Below are 21,287 nucleotides of genomic sequence, written 5' to 3' on the forward strand. Positions count from 1 at the left end.
CAAACTAGCTCAGTCAATCCCACATTCATTTAAAACAAAAACGTTGTTTAATTTCCAAATGCATTATAATGATAATGACCCATGATATGTGAACTGAAATATTTGTAGTTGATCTATCTTACTTAAATAATTTTCTCAACTATATATACATGTGACTTTAGTAGAATAAGAGAAAGTTCTGCTAGAAGCAAGAAACTAAAACTTTAACTTTTGTACATAAAGGATAACTGTTTGCATATACAGTAATCAACCATTCATCCAACCTTCAAAAGAATGATCCTTAAATTAACCCACCCATGTATGCCACCTGACTTATGTAGGGTGCCATGTAATTACATTTTACTTATCCGATCCTTCAATTATCACAGGGGTGGGGGGTACCTTTTTTCTGCCAAGGACCATTTGGATATTTATAACATCATTTGCGGGCCATACAAAATTATCAACTTAAAAATTGGCCTGCTATATTTAGTCATACATTTAATTACCTCAACTCTAATGTGATGGCTGGAACTGCTTCTCTTTAGTGAGGCGTGTGATGTTAGCTGGTATTGATGATGTTGCTGCTTGCAACTGCTTTTCCAGGTTTGCATCAGTCAGTCTGGAGCGCAGCCGACTCTCTTTGCGATGGTAAGTTTTGAAAAGAACTGCTCACAGCAGTAAGTTGTGCTGAACACAGATGCATATTTCAATGCACGTCTCCTCAAAGTTGGAAATTCATCATTGCTTATGTAACGTTTATAGAACTCAAGCAGTGGGAGGTTGTTGTAACTAACTTTCATCTCGTCATCGCTTTGCAGCTGAATGATTTCGTGTTGTAGGTTATCAGGCACAACAGTTGGTTCCACATTGAACGATGTAGCAAAGATGTTCAATTTCATTTGTTTACTTTTCACGTTCTTGAATCTTTAAATAAATGCCTCAATTAGTTTCGCACATTCACCAGCATATTCAAGTATCTTAGAAGGTTTTTGTCCTTCCAGAGTGGGGAAATGCACTGTGTTATTCTTTTCAAGTTGCACTTTCCACAGCCTTAATTTAGCTTCAAATGATTTCACGTTTGAAAGTAGGAAGCTGAGAAGCTGGTTGAGGCCCTGCAGCTTGATGTTCAGCTCTGAGAGGTACTTGGTAATGTCCACCATGAATGCTAGATCACACAGCCACTTGCTATCACTGAGTTCCCTGACAGTTTTCTCTTCATCTCCATGAACTGCTTGACTTCGTTCCGCAGTTCGTAAAACCTCATGAGCATGTTCCCGCAACTCAGCCACTGCACTTCACAGTGATAAACAAGATCACTGTACTCAGACTCAAGATCATTCAGTAACTCCTTAAACTGGCGGCTGTTAAACCTTCTGCTTTTGACAAAATTTATGCATAACACTACCGTTGACATTACATTGTCAACAGTAGTGTTGACAATGTGAGAGCTGCAATGACTGTGCACAGAAACCAAGAAAGGCCACTGCATCATACATCTTGGTGTATGATGCAGTGGCATATAATTAAATCACTTGGATCAAGACAGACGATTCAGTTCTTTCTTGACAAATGCAATTAACCCTTTTTGTGAGCCAAGCATGGCTGGAGCTCAATCTGTAGTAAGGTCACTTAACTTTTCAAATGTTAACTGAAGTTTTTTCAATGATAAAACAAGTCCTCATCTCTTGTAATGCCATGCATGGCTTCCAGTGACAGCAATTCCTCTTGTGTGTCAAACTCTGCAGTTATCCCACGAATGAAAATGGCCAGTTGAGCAGTATTTGTTATGTCCGTTGTCTCATCACAAGCCAGAGAGAAAAATTGGAAATCTCCTGCAGAATCCTTGAATGTTTTTTCAATATCTTGTGCTAAGTCAGTAATCCGATCTGAGATGGTTCTCTGAGAAAAACTAACACTCTGAAACAATTATACTTTGTCTGGTGCTAACAACTCCACAGCAGCCACCATGGATTCTTTCACAAACTCTCCCTCTACATGAGGCCTCATCTTCTTTGCAATTAGCTCGCTCACTACATAACTCCTCATCTGAATAACGTCTCTGTCACAATGAGGCCTAGTGAAAGCAGCTTGTTGCAATTCCTTGCCGCTGAAGAGCATTGATTTTATCCAGACACATTTGGCCTCCCAATTCATTGAGTTAACATGTTTTGAGCTGTAATGATGCTCCAGAGTGGCTTTTTTCATTACTGCTAACGCATCACCACAAACTAGGCACACAGGTTTGCCTTTGACTTTAACAAAAAAATAATCATTTGTCCATTTCTCTTGGAAAGATTGACACTCTGCATCAACTTTTCTTTTCTTTGTAGTCACCATTTGTAGGATGTCATACCACTTAAGTTTTAATAACTATCCAGTGTGTGTGTGTGTGTCACCAGTGATGCGATTATTTTGCTTTGATCGCTGTTCTAATCCTGCATCTTGGATTTGGAACATATCCAATGTTCATATCATCGACTCTTGAGGGATTCTCATCGGCTTCCACGGCAGCCGACGAGAGGCATGCGTGTACTAGTATGTGCCCTGTCTATCCCTAATGGACGTTCCTTGCTTGTCCCTCAAAATTTACGTCATTATTATGATTCACTTAATATAAATTTATGTTGCTATGAAAAAAGCTCCTAGATTTATTGAATTTCGAGTCCCGCTTGCCTTGGCAGGGCCAGACCAAACGATTTTGCAGGTCTTATATGCAGTGGTGAGCTATGGAAATTTTAACAAAAAAAAAAAAAAAAAAGAGGCCTAACTTAGCCCTTATAATACTTATACTGTCTTTGTAGAGCTTTTGACAGATGTGATAATTCCTGCAGGATATAAATCATTAATGCTAGATCTTTTAAAAATTCCAAATTGAGAAGCATACGTGTCTATTCCATCGTGTACTCGTATGTGTCCTGTCTATCCCTAATGGACGTTTGATGCAAAATGCTTGCATGAAGCTGGGAAATTTCTCCACAAAGCAAGAGCTGTTCGTAAACTGCAAGCTGCCCATCGTGATCCAATGATCTTAAAATTTCGATACCAAGGTATTTAATTCTCGTTGATGTTTTGGTGATTGACGATAAAAAGCATATAGTAAGTGGAGGTTTCTATGTTTTATAAGTTCATAAGGCATATTCCAGTAATTGGACCACATTTTTTTTATTAAGCTAAAAGCACAATAAAGAAATAAAACCCAACAAGTTTCGTAAGTGGTTTGACTTGCATCTTCAGGGGTAAAAGGTAACTGAAAGTTAAAACAACAAAAAAGAGAAATGAATAGTTCATACTATACAGTTGTAGCCATCTGACTGTTTATAAAATGAAAAAATCAGAATGCAGATTCAAAGCAGTGCTAAGTTTAAAAAATGCTGGATGATGCCACGTTCTGTTGTTCCCGATCATAATGTCCGAGGTCTGACTGAGGTATATTTTTTATCAAAGCTGACCAAACTTGGTGTAGAATTAAGCCTTGGTTTTTATTGCATTGTGTTGGAATTCTAAGCATTTTGCAGCTTCTTTAAATTTCCTTACGTAACAGTTTTTTTCTATATAAGACATGTTTGTTTTCTGCCAGAGTACATTGTGGCCGGTGGAAGTGGTATTGAAAGTTAGACCTGATTTGTGTTCTCTTCTGTTTTGTACATCTTTGGTGTTCATTCATGCATATTTCCCCAGATCTTCCTGTCTGTCCTACGTAGCAGTGCCACAAGAACAATAAATTTTATAACCACCTGTTTTTTTTTAAAGGATGATGTGGAGATTTTGGGGGATATAGAAATCTTGAATTTTTTTCCAGTGGCAGAAAGGCTACTTTGATGTTATGTTATGTTTGTTGAGTAATTTAGCCATCTTGTCTGTAACATTCTTGATATATGGAAGCGTGATGGTGTTTATGAAATCTTGTTTCTGTGGGATGCTTGTAGGAGGTGTGTGGAGGATTTTTTTGATAGTCTTGGTTCATAACCATTTTTTTTGAGGATCTGTTAAATATTCCAATTCTTCATTTCTCTGTTTTTCTGTGCTGGAAATATTATAAGCTCTGTCTCTCAGGGTTTTTATTAGATCTATTTTTTGCGAAGGGTGGTCGTACATTCTCCTTTATATGCTTTCTAAATTCATTCAAAAAGAAAACACCTGAAACTAAACCTACAAATCTGTGTGCAGGTTTGATTTGGATCTCAGGGTATCACATAAATAACTTATCCTCTTAAATTAACCTTTTAGCCATTTTACTTATTAAGAAATGGAGTCGGAAGACCCCACCCCTGAATTATCAGAACGACAAATTGCCTTCCATCATCAGAAAAAATAATATAATTATTGTATATTTGAAGGGAAGCTGTGTAAGCTATTTGAAAAAGCATATAATTTATCCATAAATATTTCAAAATGATTTATTTCTTTAATGTTTTTTATCAAATCGTCTAATGCCAAATCACAACGTTGGGAAATTTTTGTAGAAGTTTGATTGCAACACCTGATTTATTTCCTAACATTACGTTAGCTCCATCAGAACAAAATGCAATGAAATGATTTTTTATATAGTTATCAGAAAATCCATATGAATTTAAAGTAGCAATTGTAGAAGCATTCCACGGTGGTATTTTCTAGTTCTACAAGATTATTAAACAAAATGAAGAAGAGGCTTGCAAATTTGAGAAAAATTAACAAAAGGCATGAGCGAGCCCCTTATAGCTCACCACTGCTTATACAGCCCATGGGCCAGACATTCCTCACCCCTGAATTATCAGAACGACAAATTGCCTTCCACCATCATCAGAAAAAATAGTATAATTATTGTATATTTGAAGGGAAGCCGTGTAAGCTATTTGAAGTTGTGAATAATATTGAAGATACTGGTGTTTGTGTAGTTAAGTTCGATTGACTTTATGTTGTATATATTTGTGATCATTTTATAAATTAGATATTTTTCTTTTGGCTATAAAGGAGTCTTCAGACTCCATTTCTTAATAAGTAAAATGGCTAATACGTTCATTTAAGAGGATAAGTTATGTGATACCCTGAGATACAAATCTGTGTGCAGGTTTGATTTGGAGGTTTAGTTTCAGGTGTTTTCTTTTTGAATGAATTTAGGAAGCATATAAAGGAGAATGTACATAATGAACACTGAGGGAGGAAAAGATAAAGAGAGAGAGACCATGGACAGAGCAGCCCACATAGGGAAGATTGAGAAACTGAAAGTTGTCTATGTGGTCTGACAGTTCCTTTTGGAAAAACTACTGCTGATGATTCAAATGTTTTAACATCAAGCTTACACTATATTCAATACATTCAGTGATACTTGATGGTCATGTCTTAAATTTTGCAGTGAATTAAAGAATTTTTTTTTATTAAGAAACTTTTTAATGAACATATATTTAGTTTCGACAGTTTGTAGTTTTACTCTAAACACTGAATTTCTAATTAACTATTCCTTCATAAATGTAATAATGGGTATACAGTCAATCTTTCTTACAGCAGATTCAGCATGAATATCTGAACTTTCGCCATCACTATAGAGATCAGTATCACTTTCTCCCGTCTCTGACACAACTTCCATCACTTCAGATTCAGAAGAACTCATATTCAAATAATCCCTTGAACTAATCCATGCTTGAAATTTAAAAGGGAAAAAAACCTGAAATTAAAATTAAAATCTGAAAGGGAAAAAAAAAAAGTTAGTAATCATGTGTGTGCGTGTGTGCATGTATATATAAAGCAGCAATAAAATAACATACTGTATAATAATTATGTTCAATATATAATAATATCATCAAGAATATGGATAAATAGAACAATAATAATGATAATAAACAAAAATAAAAAGCATATCTTCAAGGATGATAATTATCCATGTAGATATGCTTTTCATGATGAAAGATGGTGAGTTTCACGGATGGATGGAAATGTATAAGCGTTACAAGACTGCATTTAAATATATTTCATTTTTGTACACCAGACAGAGAGTAATAAAAAGAGGTGAATAAGTGATCTTAAGTAAGTAAGAAGTAATATAAGATAAGGTAAGAAGAACAAGAACATAGGGTGAGAGAGGAGAATGAGAGAACAGAAATGTAAGGGACAGGGAAATGGCAGAGTTCTGCACTGGGGGAGGGCATGGTTGTAGAATTTTTCCCCTTTAATTATAAAGTATATTTGATTTCACAAGAAATTATATTCTTGTTTAATCCTTTATCCAAGTGTAAGAAAATAAACTTTGTACATGAAATATTTCACAACTAGGCTACTTGTACATAGAAGCTATCATATAAATTGCCTCAATATCTCATAATGCAAAAACATTATGGGAAGGAATACTACCCAGACTGGTTTTGACACCTTTATTAGGATCTCATCAGTGAGAGCCAGACTTTTTGCATTATGAGATACTGAAGGAACTGATGTGAAGTCAGCAGACTTCTAATATACAAGTAGCCTAGTTGCGAAGATATTTCATGCATAAGCTTTGTTTGCTTACACTAGGACAAAGGATTAAACAAGAATATTTCTTGCCAAATATAATTTGTTGCAAGGCATGGTGTGAGAGGATTGATGTTAGAAGTAATAACAGATATATCTATGTAAGCAGAAAATTTGAATGTACAGAATATTATGGAATAATAGAGGAATGGCCATGGGAAGATCTGGATGTGTCACATCTGACAGGAGGCATGGGTAAATCATTAGCTATAGACTCAAGAATGAGTTACTGTTTGTTTATGAGTATCGAGAAATAAGGGAGATGAAGTAATTGCATTCACAGAGTTTATTCATCCATTTTTGTTGGATGAAAGAACTTGCTGGAATATTGCTGAATGAGGATATAACATCCTAACAGGAATAGAGATGGAAGGGTATGATGTTTGTGAGGATGGGAAAGACAGAGGAGGCCAGGGAAAGGGGGAGAGGAAGATAGGGCTATTGATGATCGTTTTACCCATGCAAGGTGGAGATGAGAGAAGGGAACAGCAGCAGCAGTGATTTTGAAGTATTATAGCGTGAAGTGACAAGGGTGAATGCATAACTGAATGTTGACATAGGCCCGGAATGTATCCTGGTGTGATCAAAAAACAGGCCTATCAGAGCACGCACTCCAAACATACCACAGAATTGACTGGAAAGGCACCAAGTCACTACACTGCACCAAAACCTGGTTTGAGAGAAATTTCAAAGCAGCCTGGGAAATGCCAAAATACTATCCAAACCTGAACAAAAATGACGGATTAATCATTCCAAGATGTGGAGGACCCATCTGCAACCCTTATAGCAACTGGAACAAACCCAGAAGAAAATTGCAATATGAGAGGACTTCAGAAATGTTTAATGTAGTTCTGTTTTTAATTTATTTTTTTTTTTAAATATTTTATGTGTATATTTTTTATTTATTTTAATTTATTTTTATATTTATCAGTTTTTTAAATTAAATTTTTTAAATCTATTTATAATTTTTTTTAAATTTAATATTATTAATTTAGTTTTTCCACAAGAGGTCAGGCTAGGTAAAAGATTAATAAGCAGTTAGATTCATTTTACCTGTGTTAAGTGCAGTGGCATGTAGCTTGTATCTCATACATATTTTCCTAATGATGACCTCAATACAGAGGTCAAAACATTGAATGTTACTTTCCTAATATTAAGTATAGTAATTATTTTAATACGTGTTGTGTCTCCATAAATTCTTAACTATGAATGCTGACCACCATGTAATCTTAAAAGAAAGAATCATAATATCCATACATCTACACCGATGTGATCTTTTCATCTGGATTCAGCCAAAGGCCTTATAAATCAAGCTATATATGAATTACTGTGTGCATATTTGATCACCTGGTTTTCATGGGGAATGAGAATGTATTTGAAGAGTCCAGAAACAACTACGGCAGTTTTTGGTCTGAAATACTGGCTATGAAGAAAGTTTAAGAAAATGTGATTTGCAGAGTTTCATGGATGGTAAGGAGTTGTTTATCAGATTAACATGGGAAAAAATTTTTCAGAGAAGCTGTATAAGAAAGATGGGAACAGAATTAGAAGCATGTTTTTTTGCATAGAGTGATTGAAAGATGGAATGAAGGTTGTTTTGTTGGCTGATTAGGGCTTTATTGGCAAGCACAGCAAATGTCATACTATACCAAATCAACGGTTACAGCAATACTCAACATAATAATAAACCATAATAAAGAGGTAAATTAGTAAATATCATGTTATGTACAAAAAGCAAATTTTAAAAAATTAAGGAAAGCAAACCAGGATCTACATATAAATAAAATATGTAATCATATATGCTTGTGTAAATTATTTATTTTTAAAAAATAAAAATTTTATGCAATCTCCAAGTCTGATAAGATATGCCTGAAGGATTAGTAAAAAATTCATTCCTTTCTCAAGTGAAGTGCTAACATTTCATGAGAACATAACAAATATTCACACACAGGTGGGTCATCAGTCTTCAATAAAATCAAATCTGTAAATTGACTGTCACCTTTGCGGAGCCTGCCAAGAACAACTTGCTCTCCTCTGTTTTTCCATTGACTTGACTACCAATGCTGAATTTCAGGCTCAATCTCATGCAATTTATTTGTCAGTGCTTCCTGACACTGGGTTATTAACTCTGATCTTATTAATTGTCTGCAGCCTGTACAGGACAGATAAGTACTGTTTGCCAAATAAACAGTACTTGGAAAACTGTATGAGCTGATCTAGTAGCTGCAGTCTCAATGGCATAAATTATCCATAAATTTGTTACCAAATGAAGAAATAAATCCTAGTGTTAAATACTCTTTGGAAAATAGTTATCACTTACTTTTTTAGGAGCAACATGGTATCAAAATAATTATTTGTGATAACTTACAACAGTGCTTAAATATTCTTCTTCTTCTTCACCCCAGAGTCCACAAAGGAATGCAGAGTAGACATAAGGAATATTCCTTACACAAGTCTTCCACTCAGTCCTTAATTGACACTTTGTTTTCACCTCTGTAAGTGAAGCACCCATCCAATTTTTTATATTGTCTATCCAATTTATTCTAGATCTGCCTCTTTTTCAAGATCCTAGAATAAGTACCTCAAGAACTTGCACTGGTAGAAATATTATAGCTTTGTGATCAGTGGAGAAGATTACAACCAATTTGGCACACTGGGAACAACAATGAAGAGTATAATTATCTGAACAGACAGATTAAAAAGGAAGTAAAGTTTGCTTAAATATGGGCACGTGCAAAATGTAACTGTTGGCCTCGTTTTTATCTACTGGCCCCATTTAACATATATCAACTTCTCTTTCAAGCAGATCCAACCCAAGGAAGTCAATATCAATCTTATTAGGAATTGCTGATCTATATGATTGACATTAGAATGGAAAGCAGCAGCACTAAATCAGTTATCAAAACTGCAGATGTTACTCTCAGCTCTTTACTTTATGCAGAGGATACTATACTCTTACATAAATCCAGTATATATCAGCAGGATTTTTTAACTAACTGAATAACTTCTGTAAAAGATTTGGCATGTTTTAAGATCAGTAATAAAAAGACAAAAATTATTAAAATAAGGAGAAACATGAAAAATGTCAACTGCATCTTGAATATAGAACTTGCAGAACAAGTAAAACACCTCAGCTACTTCGGCACAATTTTTAGTGAAGGTGGTAATTTATATTTGGAAAAAGCTAGAAAGTGGGGAGCCAGATGAGTAAATTCAAACAAATAACAGAGAAACTGGCCAAAACATTAAATGAGCAGTATATAAGGCAATGTTCAAATCAGCTTTAACTTATGGATCTGAGAGATGAGTTGGAAATAAAAAAAAAAGGCAATCAGAGGATAGAAACTATAGATAGTTTTGAGAAAACTTGGGTAAGGAGGGGAAGAAGTGACATCAATAACAGAATTATATTAAAAATGAAGAAAATAGATAGGAAAATCAGAATTGTAGCATTTAATAATGTCTCAGCAGAGTTAATCTAAAGTGGTATAATCACTTAAACAGAAAGGAAGACGAACTGGCAAGCAAAACTGATGTTTAAATATCTGGATGTAAAGATAAAAGATTCAGAGAACCATGTTATTTTATTGCCTTAGAAGATTCAAAATGTTGGATCAGACAACAGATTATATAACAGATTAAACTGGAAGAAAATTGTTAATAGGAAGCTAGTAATAATGTCCCCGCCCCCACTGGGGGTATACATCAGGAACAGATGAACTAAATATACTAGTTACATGCCCTAAGCAAATTTACTTCATTTTGTGTTTCCCAATGAAGTCTTCTCTCCCCCACCCTCTCCAATTAAAAATAATAATAATAATAATAATAATAATAATAATAATAATGCCCTACTGACAGATCACACTAAATGACTGCAGATAACTCTGCAGGCAATTTTCTGCTTTTTATAATGGGCAAAAGGTAGAGGAGACAAGGTGTTTGTGGTTTGGCTTAGGGTGAAAGAAATATTAATAATAATTATTACAATCAAAAATAAACCTATAACAAAAATTTTATTTAGTTTTTTTATCTATAAATTTTTCAGCAAAAATATCATGAAACTTTTTTTTTTAAGTGAAGCTAATTGCTGCTGCCCTTTATTGTTGTTTTAGAGAAGTTATGCTAAAAGTTCTCTCTGTTAAAATAAGGGAATAAACTTACTAGAGTTCAATCTTTGTAGGTGTGTGTGTGGGGGGGGGGGATATATGTAGTGTAATACTGCACTATTTTTCATACCTTGCTTTTTATCATTTTCAAAAAGACTAATATATAAGCCAAAAGTCATTCTTTATCTTCATGTTTTATCACTCCTCGATAAGTTCTCCATAAATCACTTGTAATATAATGTGCCTAGAAAAAAAAAATTACATCTTTATTCATGTCACAAAAATAAACTCAGAGAAAAAGTTGGCAACTGTCATTTGAAAAGTTTGGATAATTTAAAAAAATCTCATTTCTTAACTTACTGCTAATTAAGCAAAATTTATAATTTTATCTTATTACAAAATTACTTGAAGCAACAAAACTTGTTACTTAAACTCTCTTTGATAAATAAACCAAGCATGATCCAAAATATTCATGCAGTTCAAGACAACCAATTCTCTGACACATTAACAAACATACAATAGAACCTCTCAATCTGCAAGAAAACACCATATAGCTACTCAAAGGAGACATCCTGATCAGCTTAAAAAATAAAAAAAATTCAGCTGTTGCATACTTCTGGTCAAGACATATGGAAGTGAAACATGGACTTGGAGTAAAAAAATTCAAGTTTGACTACCCAAAGAAAGATCACTGCTTGGTATTACCATTAAAGATAGTGCAATACTCAGATCAGAGCTCAGACTTGGTGAAAGATTTTATAACAGCTATTAAAAGATCCAAATGGCAATGAGCAGGTCATATACTGCAAGAAGTAACACTCAAAAATGGACAACTGATATCTGAATGGGATACCATTCAGATATAAACTGTGTCCATTCAGATGGAAAGAGAACTATGAGAAGACCAAACAGATGATGGGAAGATAAGATTAAAGGGATGGCTGTAACTCACTGACACAGAAATGCTTAGGACAAACAATGTAGGATTCTGGGGGGGGGTGTCTTCATCCAACAGTGGAAAGAAAATGGATGATGAAAAACTGCAAGTTTACTGAAAAAAACTCCATGCTATGTAAATAAAAGATGGGGAGGGGGTTTGGATTAGGTTGCAAAATCAACTAAAAATTCTGAAAAAATGTTGGATAGAATTAACCAGCTTTAATTGAAGTATGAGTAATTCGTATGAATGACTGTATAAATGATGCAGTGAAAAATGAAGAGAGTGACCAGATGGTAATGGAAAAGATAGCGCACTTATATGGAGTTCTTCACAGAACAAAAAAGTGAGATTGAGTGGTTGGAGAAACACCTGGTGGATGGTATGACACAGAAGTGAAAGAAAGGGAAGATAAAGCAGAGCATGAAAGACTAAAAGCAATGATATGAGGAGTTCTTGAGGAGAGTGATGATATTGTGTTTTTCTGAAGCTAAGATAAAGGATGTCCATAATGCTGTAAGGATACAGAGTTAAGAGGTGAAGGAGATGTTTATTTTGGCCAGTACAAATGATTTAGTAGGTGCCAAGTATGGTATGCAAGAAGACATGAAAGAGTTGCTAGTGCATGAGAAAAAGAAGAGTGAGAAAGTAAAAGTTGTGAGTCTGTTGCGACAGTGTGACATAGGTAAGATGAGATGAAGAGCTATGATTAATAATAACTCAGTGCACAGATTGTGCAGGAGGAATGGTGTGGAGTTTGTGAAGTGAGTTTGATGGAAGAAAGTATTTATATAAGGTGGATGACTTGCATCTAAATGGATTTGGTGTCAGGAGTCTTGAGAAAGTGTTGTTCAGTGAGGGTTTAGGAGTACGAAGCAAGGGAAACTAGAATGTTTAGGGGATGTAGGTGAGTGTGGGTCCAAGCAACCTAGAGGATAGTAAGTGGGAGAGTGATCACATGATGCAAAATGTAGAATCTCAGGTTAACTTTAGTAGGCTAAGTACCACAAGGTGTAAGGAAGGTTATGAGATGAACGGGGTATTGCATACATACTAATGCCAAAAGTATTCAAAATAAGGATGAGGAGTTTTTGGCATTGGTTAGCACAACTTGGCCAAAAGTTATAGACATTAGTGAGACATGTTTGACTGAGGATGATATGGTCATAGGAATAGAATGCAAGGAATATAGTGTCTTCAGAGAAGACGAGAGGAGCAGGACATAGGGGGGGGGGGGTAATGATAGTAGCAGAATTAAAGCCGAAAAGCGTGGAAGCATACATCAGGGGAACAGGGATTTGGAGGATAATTCATTTGAGGATATTTGGTCTGAGATAGAGGCCAACAGGACTAATATGTAACTGGCTGCTGCTACTATAATTCAGAGAGAATACAGGAGAATGTAGATGTCATGCACTTGTAAATTAGCATGATGAGTACAGGTCGAATAATTATTATGAAAAATTTCAATTATTGGGACATATAATGGGAGGAGGAATGGTCACAGGCAAGGAAGGAAATAGAATTTATACAACATATCACAATAATGCTGAGAGATAATTACCTAAGGTAACATGTAATGGAGGAGCCATAAGGTTTAAAAATACTAGATTTGATCATTACATCAGAACTTAACACTGACCAATCTAGCAATGCTACACTTTATACACAAATAACCAAACTGTGTATTTTATAACCAAATACACAGTTCTACAGATGATGCACACTGCACTCTTCCCTTTCATTTCATACAATCACCTCAACCTGCAGAACATCAACTACCACTGCCATCAATTCTGATCTATGAGAAGTACCTTTGCCAGGGTGTAACATAGAGGCAGTCTGCCTCATGGTGCGGCTTAATAAGGGCACTCGTTCAGCCATATTGTGGTAGATGCCGTAGCTACACTAACAATTCCTGTTAGCGTAGCAAGTGCAGAAAGAAGTTTTTCCTAGCTTAAACTGATTAAAAATTACTTGCAAACAGCAATAACCCAAGAAAGATTGGTTGGTCTAGCAACTATATCGATAAAGGCAGACACAGCTTATAATTTAAATTTAGACAAGCATATAAACAAATTTATTGTGCGATATCCCCATAGAGCAAACATTTAATTATTATTATTATTATTATGTAATTGTTTTGCATTAATGTTTCTCTTCTAATAAAAACAAATTAGCAATTGGAGATTTTCTTATATTTTTGTCTTATAATCCATCATGGGCGATATTTAATTGTTTTCCACAGGATGCGATCTAATTTGCCGATAGCCCTGTCTACGAGCTATCCACCAACGGGGTTCAGATAACCTTGTCAATTTCAATGCTAGCAAAACCCAGTTTTACCTTATTTCTCACAAAGAAGAACTATTTTCTCTCAGTATTATCACTGACAACACTCAAATTTCCAGACAAGATAAGATTTCTCTTCTTGGAATCACCCTGACATCAAGCCTTCCATGGCATAAATACATCACAACCATTGCATCCTCATCTAAAAAACTAGGATTTTTCTTTTTCTCAAGACGTTGCTTCACCTCTGAACAGCCATTAACCTTATACAAATCACAAATTCACCCAGCTAGAATACTGCTCTCACATTTGGAGTGCCCCCCCCAAGACCTCCCTCAAAACACTTGACTCAATACAGAAGATAGCTATTAGATTGATTAATAACCCATCTGTTACCAACTCACTCCTCCCACTTTTGCACAGGTGTTTGGTTTCTGCAATATGTGTATTCTATAAATATTTCCATGGCGAAACAGCATCAATAATTCCCACACGCAGTACTAAATCTGCTAGAACAAGTGCTAGTGCTGCTGCTGCCCAACCTCCCTTCACAGTGCACCTTGAAACTAACAGAACAAGTTTCTTTTCCTGTTCCTTCATCTTTGCTACTGATGTATTGTGGAGCAGTCTTCCCTTTATGTGTTTCCCAAGGAATTCAATATACAGGGTTTTTAAATCAAATGTAAACAAGTTTCTCTTTTCCCAATCTGCTACCTATACATGGTACTAACATACTATACGTTGATTAACCAATTTCTCATGTATGGGCTCAACATTAAAAAAGGAGTAACTAGTGGAGTGCCCAAGGCACTACTAGGACCACTACTCTTTAATTTCTACATTAATGATATAGCAGATATCTGTAAGATATCATCCTGTAAGATATCTTACAGGATGATTTAAATAAATCATCATTATGGGGGGGGGGGGGAAAATCATTGTCAATTTATTTATGTATTATTTCGTGACACCTCCAAGGAGTCCAAAGATTCATCAAGGGATGGCACCTACTCTACAACTTCCATCTCCACCACTTAAATCCACCAACTAGACTGAAACACAACTACCATCATCATCTACACCATCGCTATCTACTGTCGACCACCACCACAAGTATTTCTCTATCTGTAAATTGCACGTGTTCTCAATGCCAATTTGTCTGTATTTAATGTGCAAAATGTAACAATGCATTTCAATATGAAAAGATTACATACTCTGTATCATATTGACAGCACTAGATTACAGCAAATTGATGTCGCTAGGGATCTGGGGGTGATGGTGGATAGAGATTTGAAATTAAGAGGACAATTGCAAGGGTTGGCAAAATACCTCAGCAGATTACCTGGATGTTTACAAACATATTGACATGTAGTAAATATAAGGAGGTTATGATCCTCCCTCTTTATAAGACTATGATTCAGCCACATGTTGACTACTATGCACAGATTTGGTCACCTGCATTTCTTGGGGGATCAGGAAGTGGTATAGAGGATTCAGAGATGAGTGACCAAGCTGGTGACAGGTCTGTGGAATGTTCCCTACAGGGATAGATTGAAGGTGTGCGGGGTGCAGAGTTTAGGTGATAGGCAGAAGAGAGGAGATATGATAGAAACTTATAAGTTACTAAAGGGATTCTATAAGATTGACACAAAAGAAATTTTTCAATACATGGGAAATATGGGGAAAACAAGGGATCACACTTGAAAGCTGTCTAAAAGTGTGGTTAGTAAGAGTGTGCAGACTAGATTCTTTACTTGGAGAGTGGTGAATGAGTGCAATGGATTGCCAGAGGTGGTTATGAATAGCCAAACAGTGAACAAGTTTAAAGAGATGTAGGATAGTATTGTGTTAATGGATAGAGTGAGTCTCTGGTGATAAGTCTTTGGATTCCATGGATACACCCATCTAAATAATAATGTCTTCTCCTCAAACTTTTTTTTTTAGCAACCAAGACAAATCTTCTAATATTCCAAACTATCCACAATATGCTTCCTATGATCAGTCAACAGAAGGAAATCAGAAAAATAGTCAAAAAGCCTTCATACTACCAGGCCCAGAAGTATTCCTTCAGTTGTATTAAGAGACTCCAGAATTAACACCCATCCTGTATCACCTGTACAAGCTCTCATACTATCCAACTATATGGACAGCAAGCCTTTATGCAGTATGCCCCTAAAAAGGGGAGTTCAAAATCAGCCAAACTATCATCCCACTGTCCTCATCTCATTACTCTCAAAAGTGATGAAGAAGATCACTGGTGATCAATAATCAACTTCACCACCTAAAGACCCATCAGTTAATTAGTGATCACCAATATGGATTTCGCAATTTGCATTCTATAATAGACTCCTTGCTAACCTTCGCTCATCTTTGCATATAAGGCATGGAAAGATATGGAGAACCTCATGTAGTTGCTCTTGATATTTCCAAGGCATATGATTGATCAGGACCTTCTTATCAAGCTACCACCTTATGGTCTTCCTCCTATCTCTGTGAATGGATTGCCAACTATCTCTCTGGTTTTTCACTGCAGGTCATGGCAGATGGTTCTTTCTTATCTGATATTAGCATCAATGCTGGAGTAATTCAAGGCTCTGTCCTTTTGCCTACACTTTTCCTCCTATACGTCAATTATCTTCTCTCCCTAACATCTAATCCTATTCATAGCTTTGCTAATGACAGTATACCCCATTCCTCTTCTTCATCATTACAAACTTTATAATATTCAAAATCTTCCATGGACAATGCCCTACGCATCAATCTCCTTGCTATTCTAAAGTGGGATGAAGATAATTGAGTGAATTTTAATGCTACCAAAGCACAATCCTATCCTATTAAAGAAAGACCATACCTCACTCTTGATAATATTCCCTTTGCCAAATAAAATCAGTTTTCTCTTCTGGGCTTGACTTTCACATCTGGCCTATCCTGACATACAATAAATCCATAAATACATATTGTTTAGAATGAATAAATCCATATTCATTCTAAACCATACTTCTATTCTGTTCAACTCCAAACACTTTATAAATCCCAAACCAATCAACCTCAGAATATTATTTTCATATTTGTGATGGTGCACTTAAAACCTCCTTCAAAATGTTTAACTACGTCCAGAAAAGAGCTATTCATTTAACAGATGATCTTTCTCCCACCAACTACTCCAATCATTTTCCCATAGATGCTCTTTCTACATTATGACATTTCTATTGGTGTTTCCATGGATACTGCTCCAATTAACTGCTCATCACCATTCCTTCAATTCCCTCTAATCATGTATGAACACAAGCAGCTGCTCAACAACATCCATAAAACAGTTCAAGTTCAAACTCACCAAATCAAGTAATCATTCTTTTCCTTCATATTTCATATATCTGTTTTTTGAAACAGTCTTTCCCATTCTGTTCCTACCAATAAATACTACCCCCACCTCAACTCTTCAATAAGCAGATTAACAGATTCTTTTCTTCTCTGTAATCATTTGCCAACTGCCATGTTATAATATTCGAGACAACTTGTGTATGAAGTTTATATAAAAAAATAAATAAATATAAGAGCAAATGACAGTCAAACAAAAATAGCAGCTATCAACCCATCCCATTACCCAACCTTATTTAAATTAGAGGCCACCGTTATACTCACAATAAGCTTCAATGCAAGTAAAGTCTTACTTAAGATCATTCAGAAAAGACTGGAACCATTCATGAAGAGAAAAATGCCAGATGAACAGGCAGGATTTCGAAAAGGCAGAGGAACAAGAGATCAGATTGCCAATGTGAGATGGATAATAGAAAGAGTACAGGAATATCAAAAGAATGTCTACCTTCGTTTCCTCAGCTATAGTAAGGCTTCTGACGCTGTAGATCATACAAAACTGTGGAATGTGTTAAGAACAATAGGAGTACCAAAGCATTTCATTATCTTTCTGAGGAATCTTTATTATGAACAACAGCTACTGCCCGAACAGATCTTGGAGAAACTGAATATTTCACAATAAGTAAAGCAGTGCAACAAGGATGTATTTTATCTCCATACCTGTTGATTTTTTGTATACATTTTAAGAATGGCAGGGCTGGAGGAGTTCTCAGCTGGCATTAAAATTGGTGGAAGAAATATTAATAATTTGAGGTATGCAGATGATACCACCTTGCTAGCATAATGCAAAGAAGATTTGGAAGAACTTATTATGAAAGTTAAAGAAGAAAGTGCTAAATATGGCCTTAAACTTAACCTCAAAAAGACAAAAGTTATGGCAGCATTTGAACTTTATGATTTTGAAGTAGATGAGGAGAAAATCGAAGTAGTTAACTATTTTGTGCTCCTAGGATCCCAAATTGATAAAGATGGGTTTTGTACTGAAGAAGTTAGAAGATTATTACTTGGAAAGAAAGCAATGACAAATTTAAGCAAGACCTCAGATGAGTCTTTGACTCCATGAGGTCTTGTTTAATAATGTTTAATATTTAAAGATAAAAATATCAGCCTCGCAACAAAAATCAGAATCATGAAAACAATGGTATTCCGTGATACGGTATGAATATGATAGTTGGACCCTGAGAAAGAGTGAAAAAGGAAGCATTTTAGATGCATTTTAATTATGGAGAATGGAGACGCTTACTAAGAATACCATGGGCTGCAAAGCAAACCAATAAATTAGTGATAGATAGAGGCTATGATCATCAAGCAAAAATTGTCATACTTTGGACATGTTATACGAGCAAATGACAGTCTGGAGAAGATGATGATGATGCTTGCTATAGTAAGCCCACAAATATGAGACTCTTCTACACTTTTGTGCATGCCAAAAGAAGGAGAATCCATTCCGATAATAGGTTAATCAATTCGTATTGTGAGATGAGTGCTTATTATTACACGTAGGAAAATTAACTTCTCTTTTATGAATATTGTAGTTTTTAAAGTTGTAACTATTTTGCTTGTATAACAGTTGTTGGAAACTTTTACATATAAAGCATGTGATTTCGCATGTTGATCAATTTGTACATCACCTTATTTCTTTCTTCCCTTCAAAATGAAATGACTCTTCTTGGCAGTCTGCTAATGACTGCTCTCGTTTCTGTGATCAGACTAGAAAGTTGATGGAAGTAAAAGAGGAAGACCAAGAATTAGATGGGTGGATGGGGTTAAAAAAGCAACAGGAATGCACCTGGAAATTCTGAAAGACATGGCCAGGGAGAGATCTGAATGGAGAGTGTATATTCATAGAATCATGAGGACATAACAACAACAAAAAGTATTACAATTATATACAATGGATGTTTTCATTATTAGAGAATTTTAGAACATTATCTAAATGCTCTGTTATTTTTTTAAAGAAGTAATTAAAAAAACCGTTTCTACAAACAACGGGAGCCAAGTTGTTTGTAGAAAACAACTTGGCTCCCAATTTTACGGTGGGGGCAAACTTTATGTAGAGATGGATTATCCCCCTCTACTTTAACTGTCGTTAGACTCAACCAGGCGTTTTTGTGGTTCGCGCTATAAAAACGTTGTTGGAAACATCGTTTTTGATATACTCCGATCTTGTTCTCGTAAAGCTCCGACAGCAGATCCGTTGCCTCTGAGATCCCACGTGTCCTCCAAAATCATTGTCACAAATTTCTTTGTGTAAATTATGAAAAGCAAACTGAACGGAATATACCCATAAATTTGTCCTATTATTACAGATATTTCTCATCATAAGATAATGTAATATATTGGTGTTTTGAATGATATACTGTATCGCATGACTCGTGTCGCAGGATAAACATCATTACTAGCCACAAAATATTTTTCTCTTTTTGACTTCCTCTGACATATAAGCATGAGGTATACCACTGAAGATATATACAACACAGCTGACGAATGTTTTAACAGCCAAGACGATAACAGAGATGAGTTTTCTTTCTTTCTGGTCAGTAACTACTTTTAACAAACCAGTATATTTTTGAAAATGTTTAAAAATTATTCACAAACCTACTTTTTTTGGATTACGAAACGACACACAGAATACAACTTTTGCCGCCAACATCAAAGCTGCGTTTACTCTAAGGAAGTAATACAATTTCGAATTCAATAAACAAACCAACATGCTACATGCTCAAATTCAAACGAGAACCAGTCTATCCCCAGGTGGCAGTACAAAAAATTACACACATTTACTTAAATATTACACACATATACTTAAATATAAAGAACCAACAGGCTTCATTTCGGCGATATAAACATTAATTAAATTAAGGGGATATTAGATCCCATATTGTTTTTAAACCGAATAAGAAACACAAAGATTGGAATCAGAGAGTTTCATGCCGTATATAGTATAAAAAACTATAAAAGTATCGGCGAATACTAGCATGAGCTGAATGCAAGTAGTCCTAGAACGTAGTACAATCACGGGCAGCTCGTTGCAAAGGTGGGGAATGTTCTGATCACTATTCTTTGGTATTTACCATAATGTAAAAACACATTTCCTAGGAAATGTATGCTGTTATTACATTATGGTAGGGAGGTCACTACCCAGACTGGTTTCAGCCTTTATCGAGGCTTCATCAGTGAGTAGCTAGACCAAATTATATTAATACAAAAGGGTATAGCAAAAAGAACTTATATACTCTGCTATATGAGTTGTCCAAAAAGGTTCGGTTTTAAAACAATGTGGGGTCTAATATCTCCTTAATTTAATTAATGTTTATATTGCCGAAATGAAACCTGTTGGCTCTTTATATTTAAGTAACTTAATGGGTGCACCTTTTTGGACAACTCATGAACGGTGGAGTGGTTTTTTCTGAATCCAAATTGCTCATTTGGGATTATATGTAGTTGGTCCGTTTGTAATTGAAGCCTAGTAAGGACTACTTTTTCTGCAATCTTTCTAATGTTAGACAGAAGACTGATAGATCTGTAGCTTTCAGAGAGTTGAGCGTTTCTTCCCCATCTTTTTGATTGGTGTGACATCTGCTATTTTCCATGTTAAAGGGAAATACTGGAGTCTGATGATGGCATTAATTATGTTGACTAGATGTACAATGGCTTTTCTGGGAGTAGTTTAATTATTTTGTTTGTAATTCCATCTGATCCTGGAGCTTTATTGTTGTTCAGGTGGTTATAATGTTTGTAACTTCTGTTGGAGAAGTAGGTGTGGGAGGTTCTAGGTCATCTTTTTGTTGTGTTATGGCCTTCCTAACTCGGCGGTGAATCTTGTAGATGAGATTGATGTTCAAGTTTTCATATGAGGGGTTGTTGCATTGAGTTTCCAAGCTGTCGGCCAGAGCCTCTGCCTTTTCTTTATCAGTGTGAGTTATTCCATTCGTGGTTTGAATTGTGGTAAAAGTTGCCTTTTAGTGCGGAAGATCCTCAGAAACTTCCATATGGAGTTGTCTTCAGGGTTTAATTTCATTACCTTAGATTCCCATTCTTGGTTTCGATGTTTTTGGAGGGCTTCACGGACTTGTCTCTTTAATTTATACAAATTTGCTTTATCTTGA

General features: G+C 35.4%; 1 protein-coding gene across 2 annotated transcripts in view; it reads right to left on the bottom strand.

Moving 5' to 3' along the window:
• LOC150108589 (E3 ubiquitin-protein ligase rfwd3.S-like) overlaps nt 1-19,910 on the bottom strand; it is a 279,570-nt gene extending 259,660 nt beyond the window's left edge. For both annotated transcript variants that reach the window (XM_090416037.1, XM_090416036.1), the window contains exons 1-3: nt 19,781-19,910; nt 10,705-10,818; nt 5,462-5,642 (exon numbers count right to left, since the gene is read on the bottom strand). In XM_090416037.1, coding sequence (XP_090272163.1) covers nt 5,462-5,569 — 108 coding nt within the window. In that variant the 5' untranslated portion in view covers nt 5,570-5,642; nt 10,705-10,818; nt 19,781-19,910. The remainder of the gene's footprint in view (nt 1-5,461; nt 5,643-10,704; nt 10,819-19,780) is intronic.
• Between the last annotated feature and the right edge of the window lie 1,377 nt (nt 19,911-21,287).

The sequence above is a fragment of the Typopeltis vanoorti genome, chromosome 3 (genome assembly GCF_054136105.1).
Source record: "Typopeltis vanoorti isolate ZY-2024b chromosome 3, IOZ_Tvanoo_1.0, whole genome shotgun sequence".
NCBI lineage: Eukaryota > Metazoa > Arthropoda > Arachnida > Uropygi > Thelyphonidae > Typopeltis > Typopeltis vanoorti.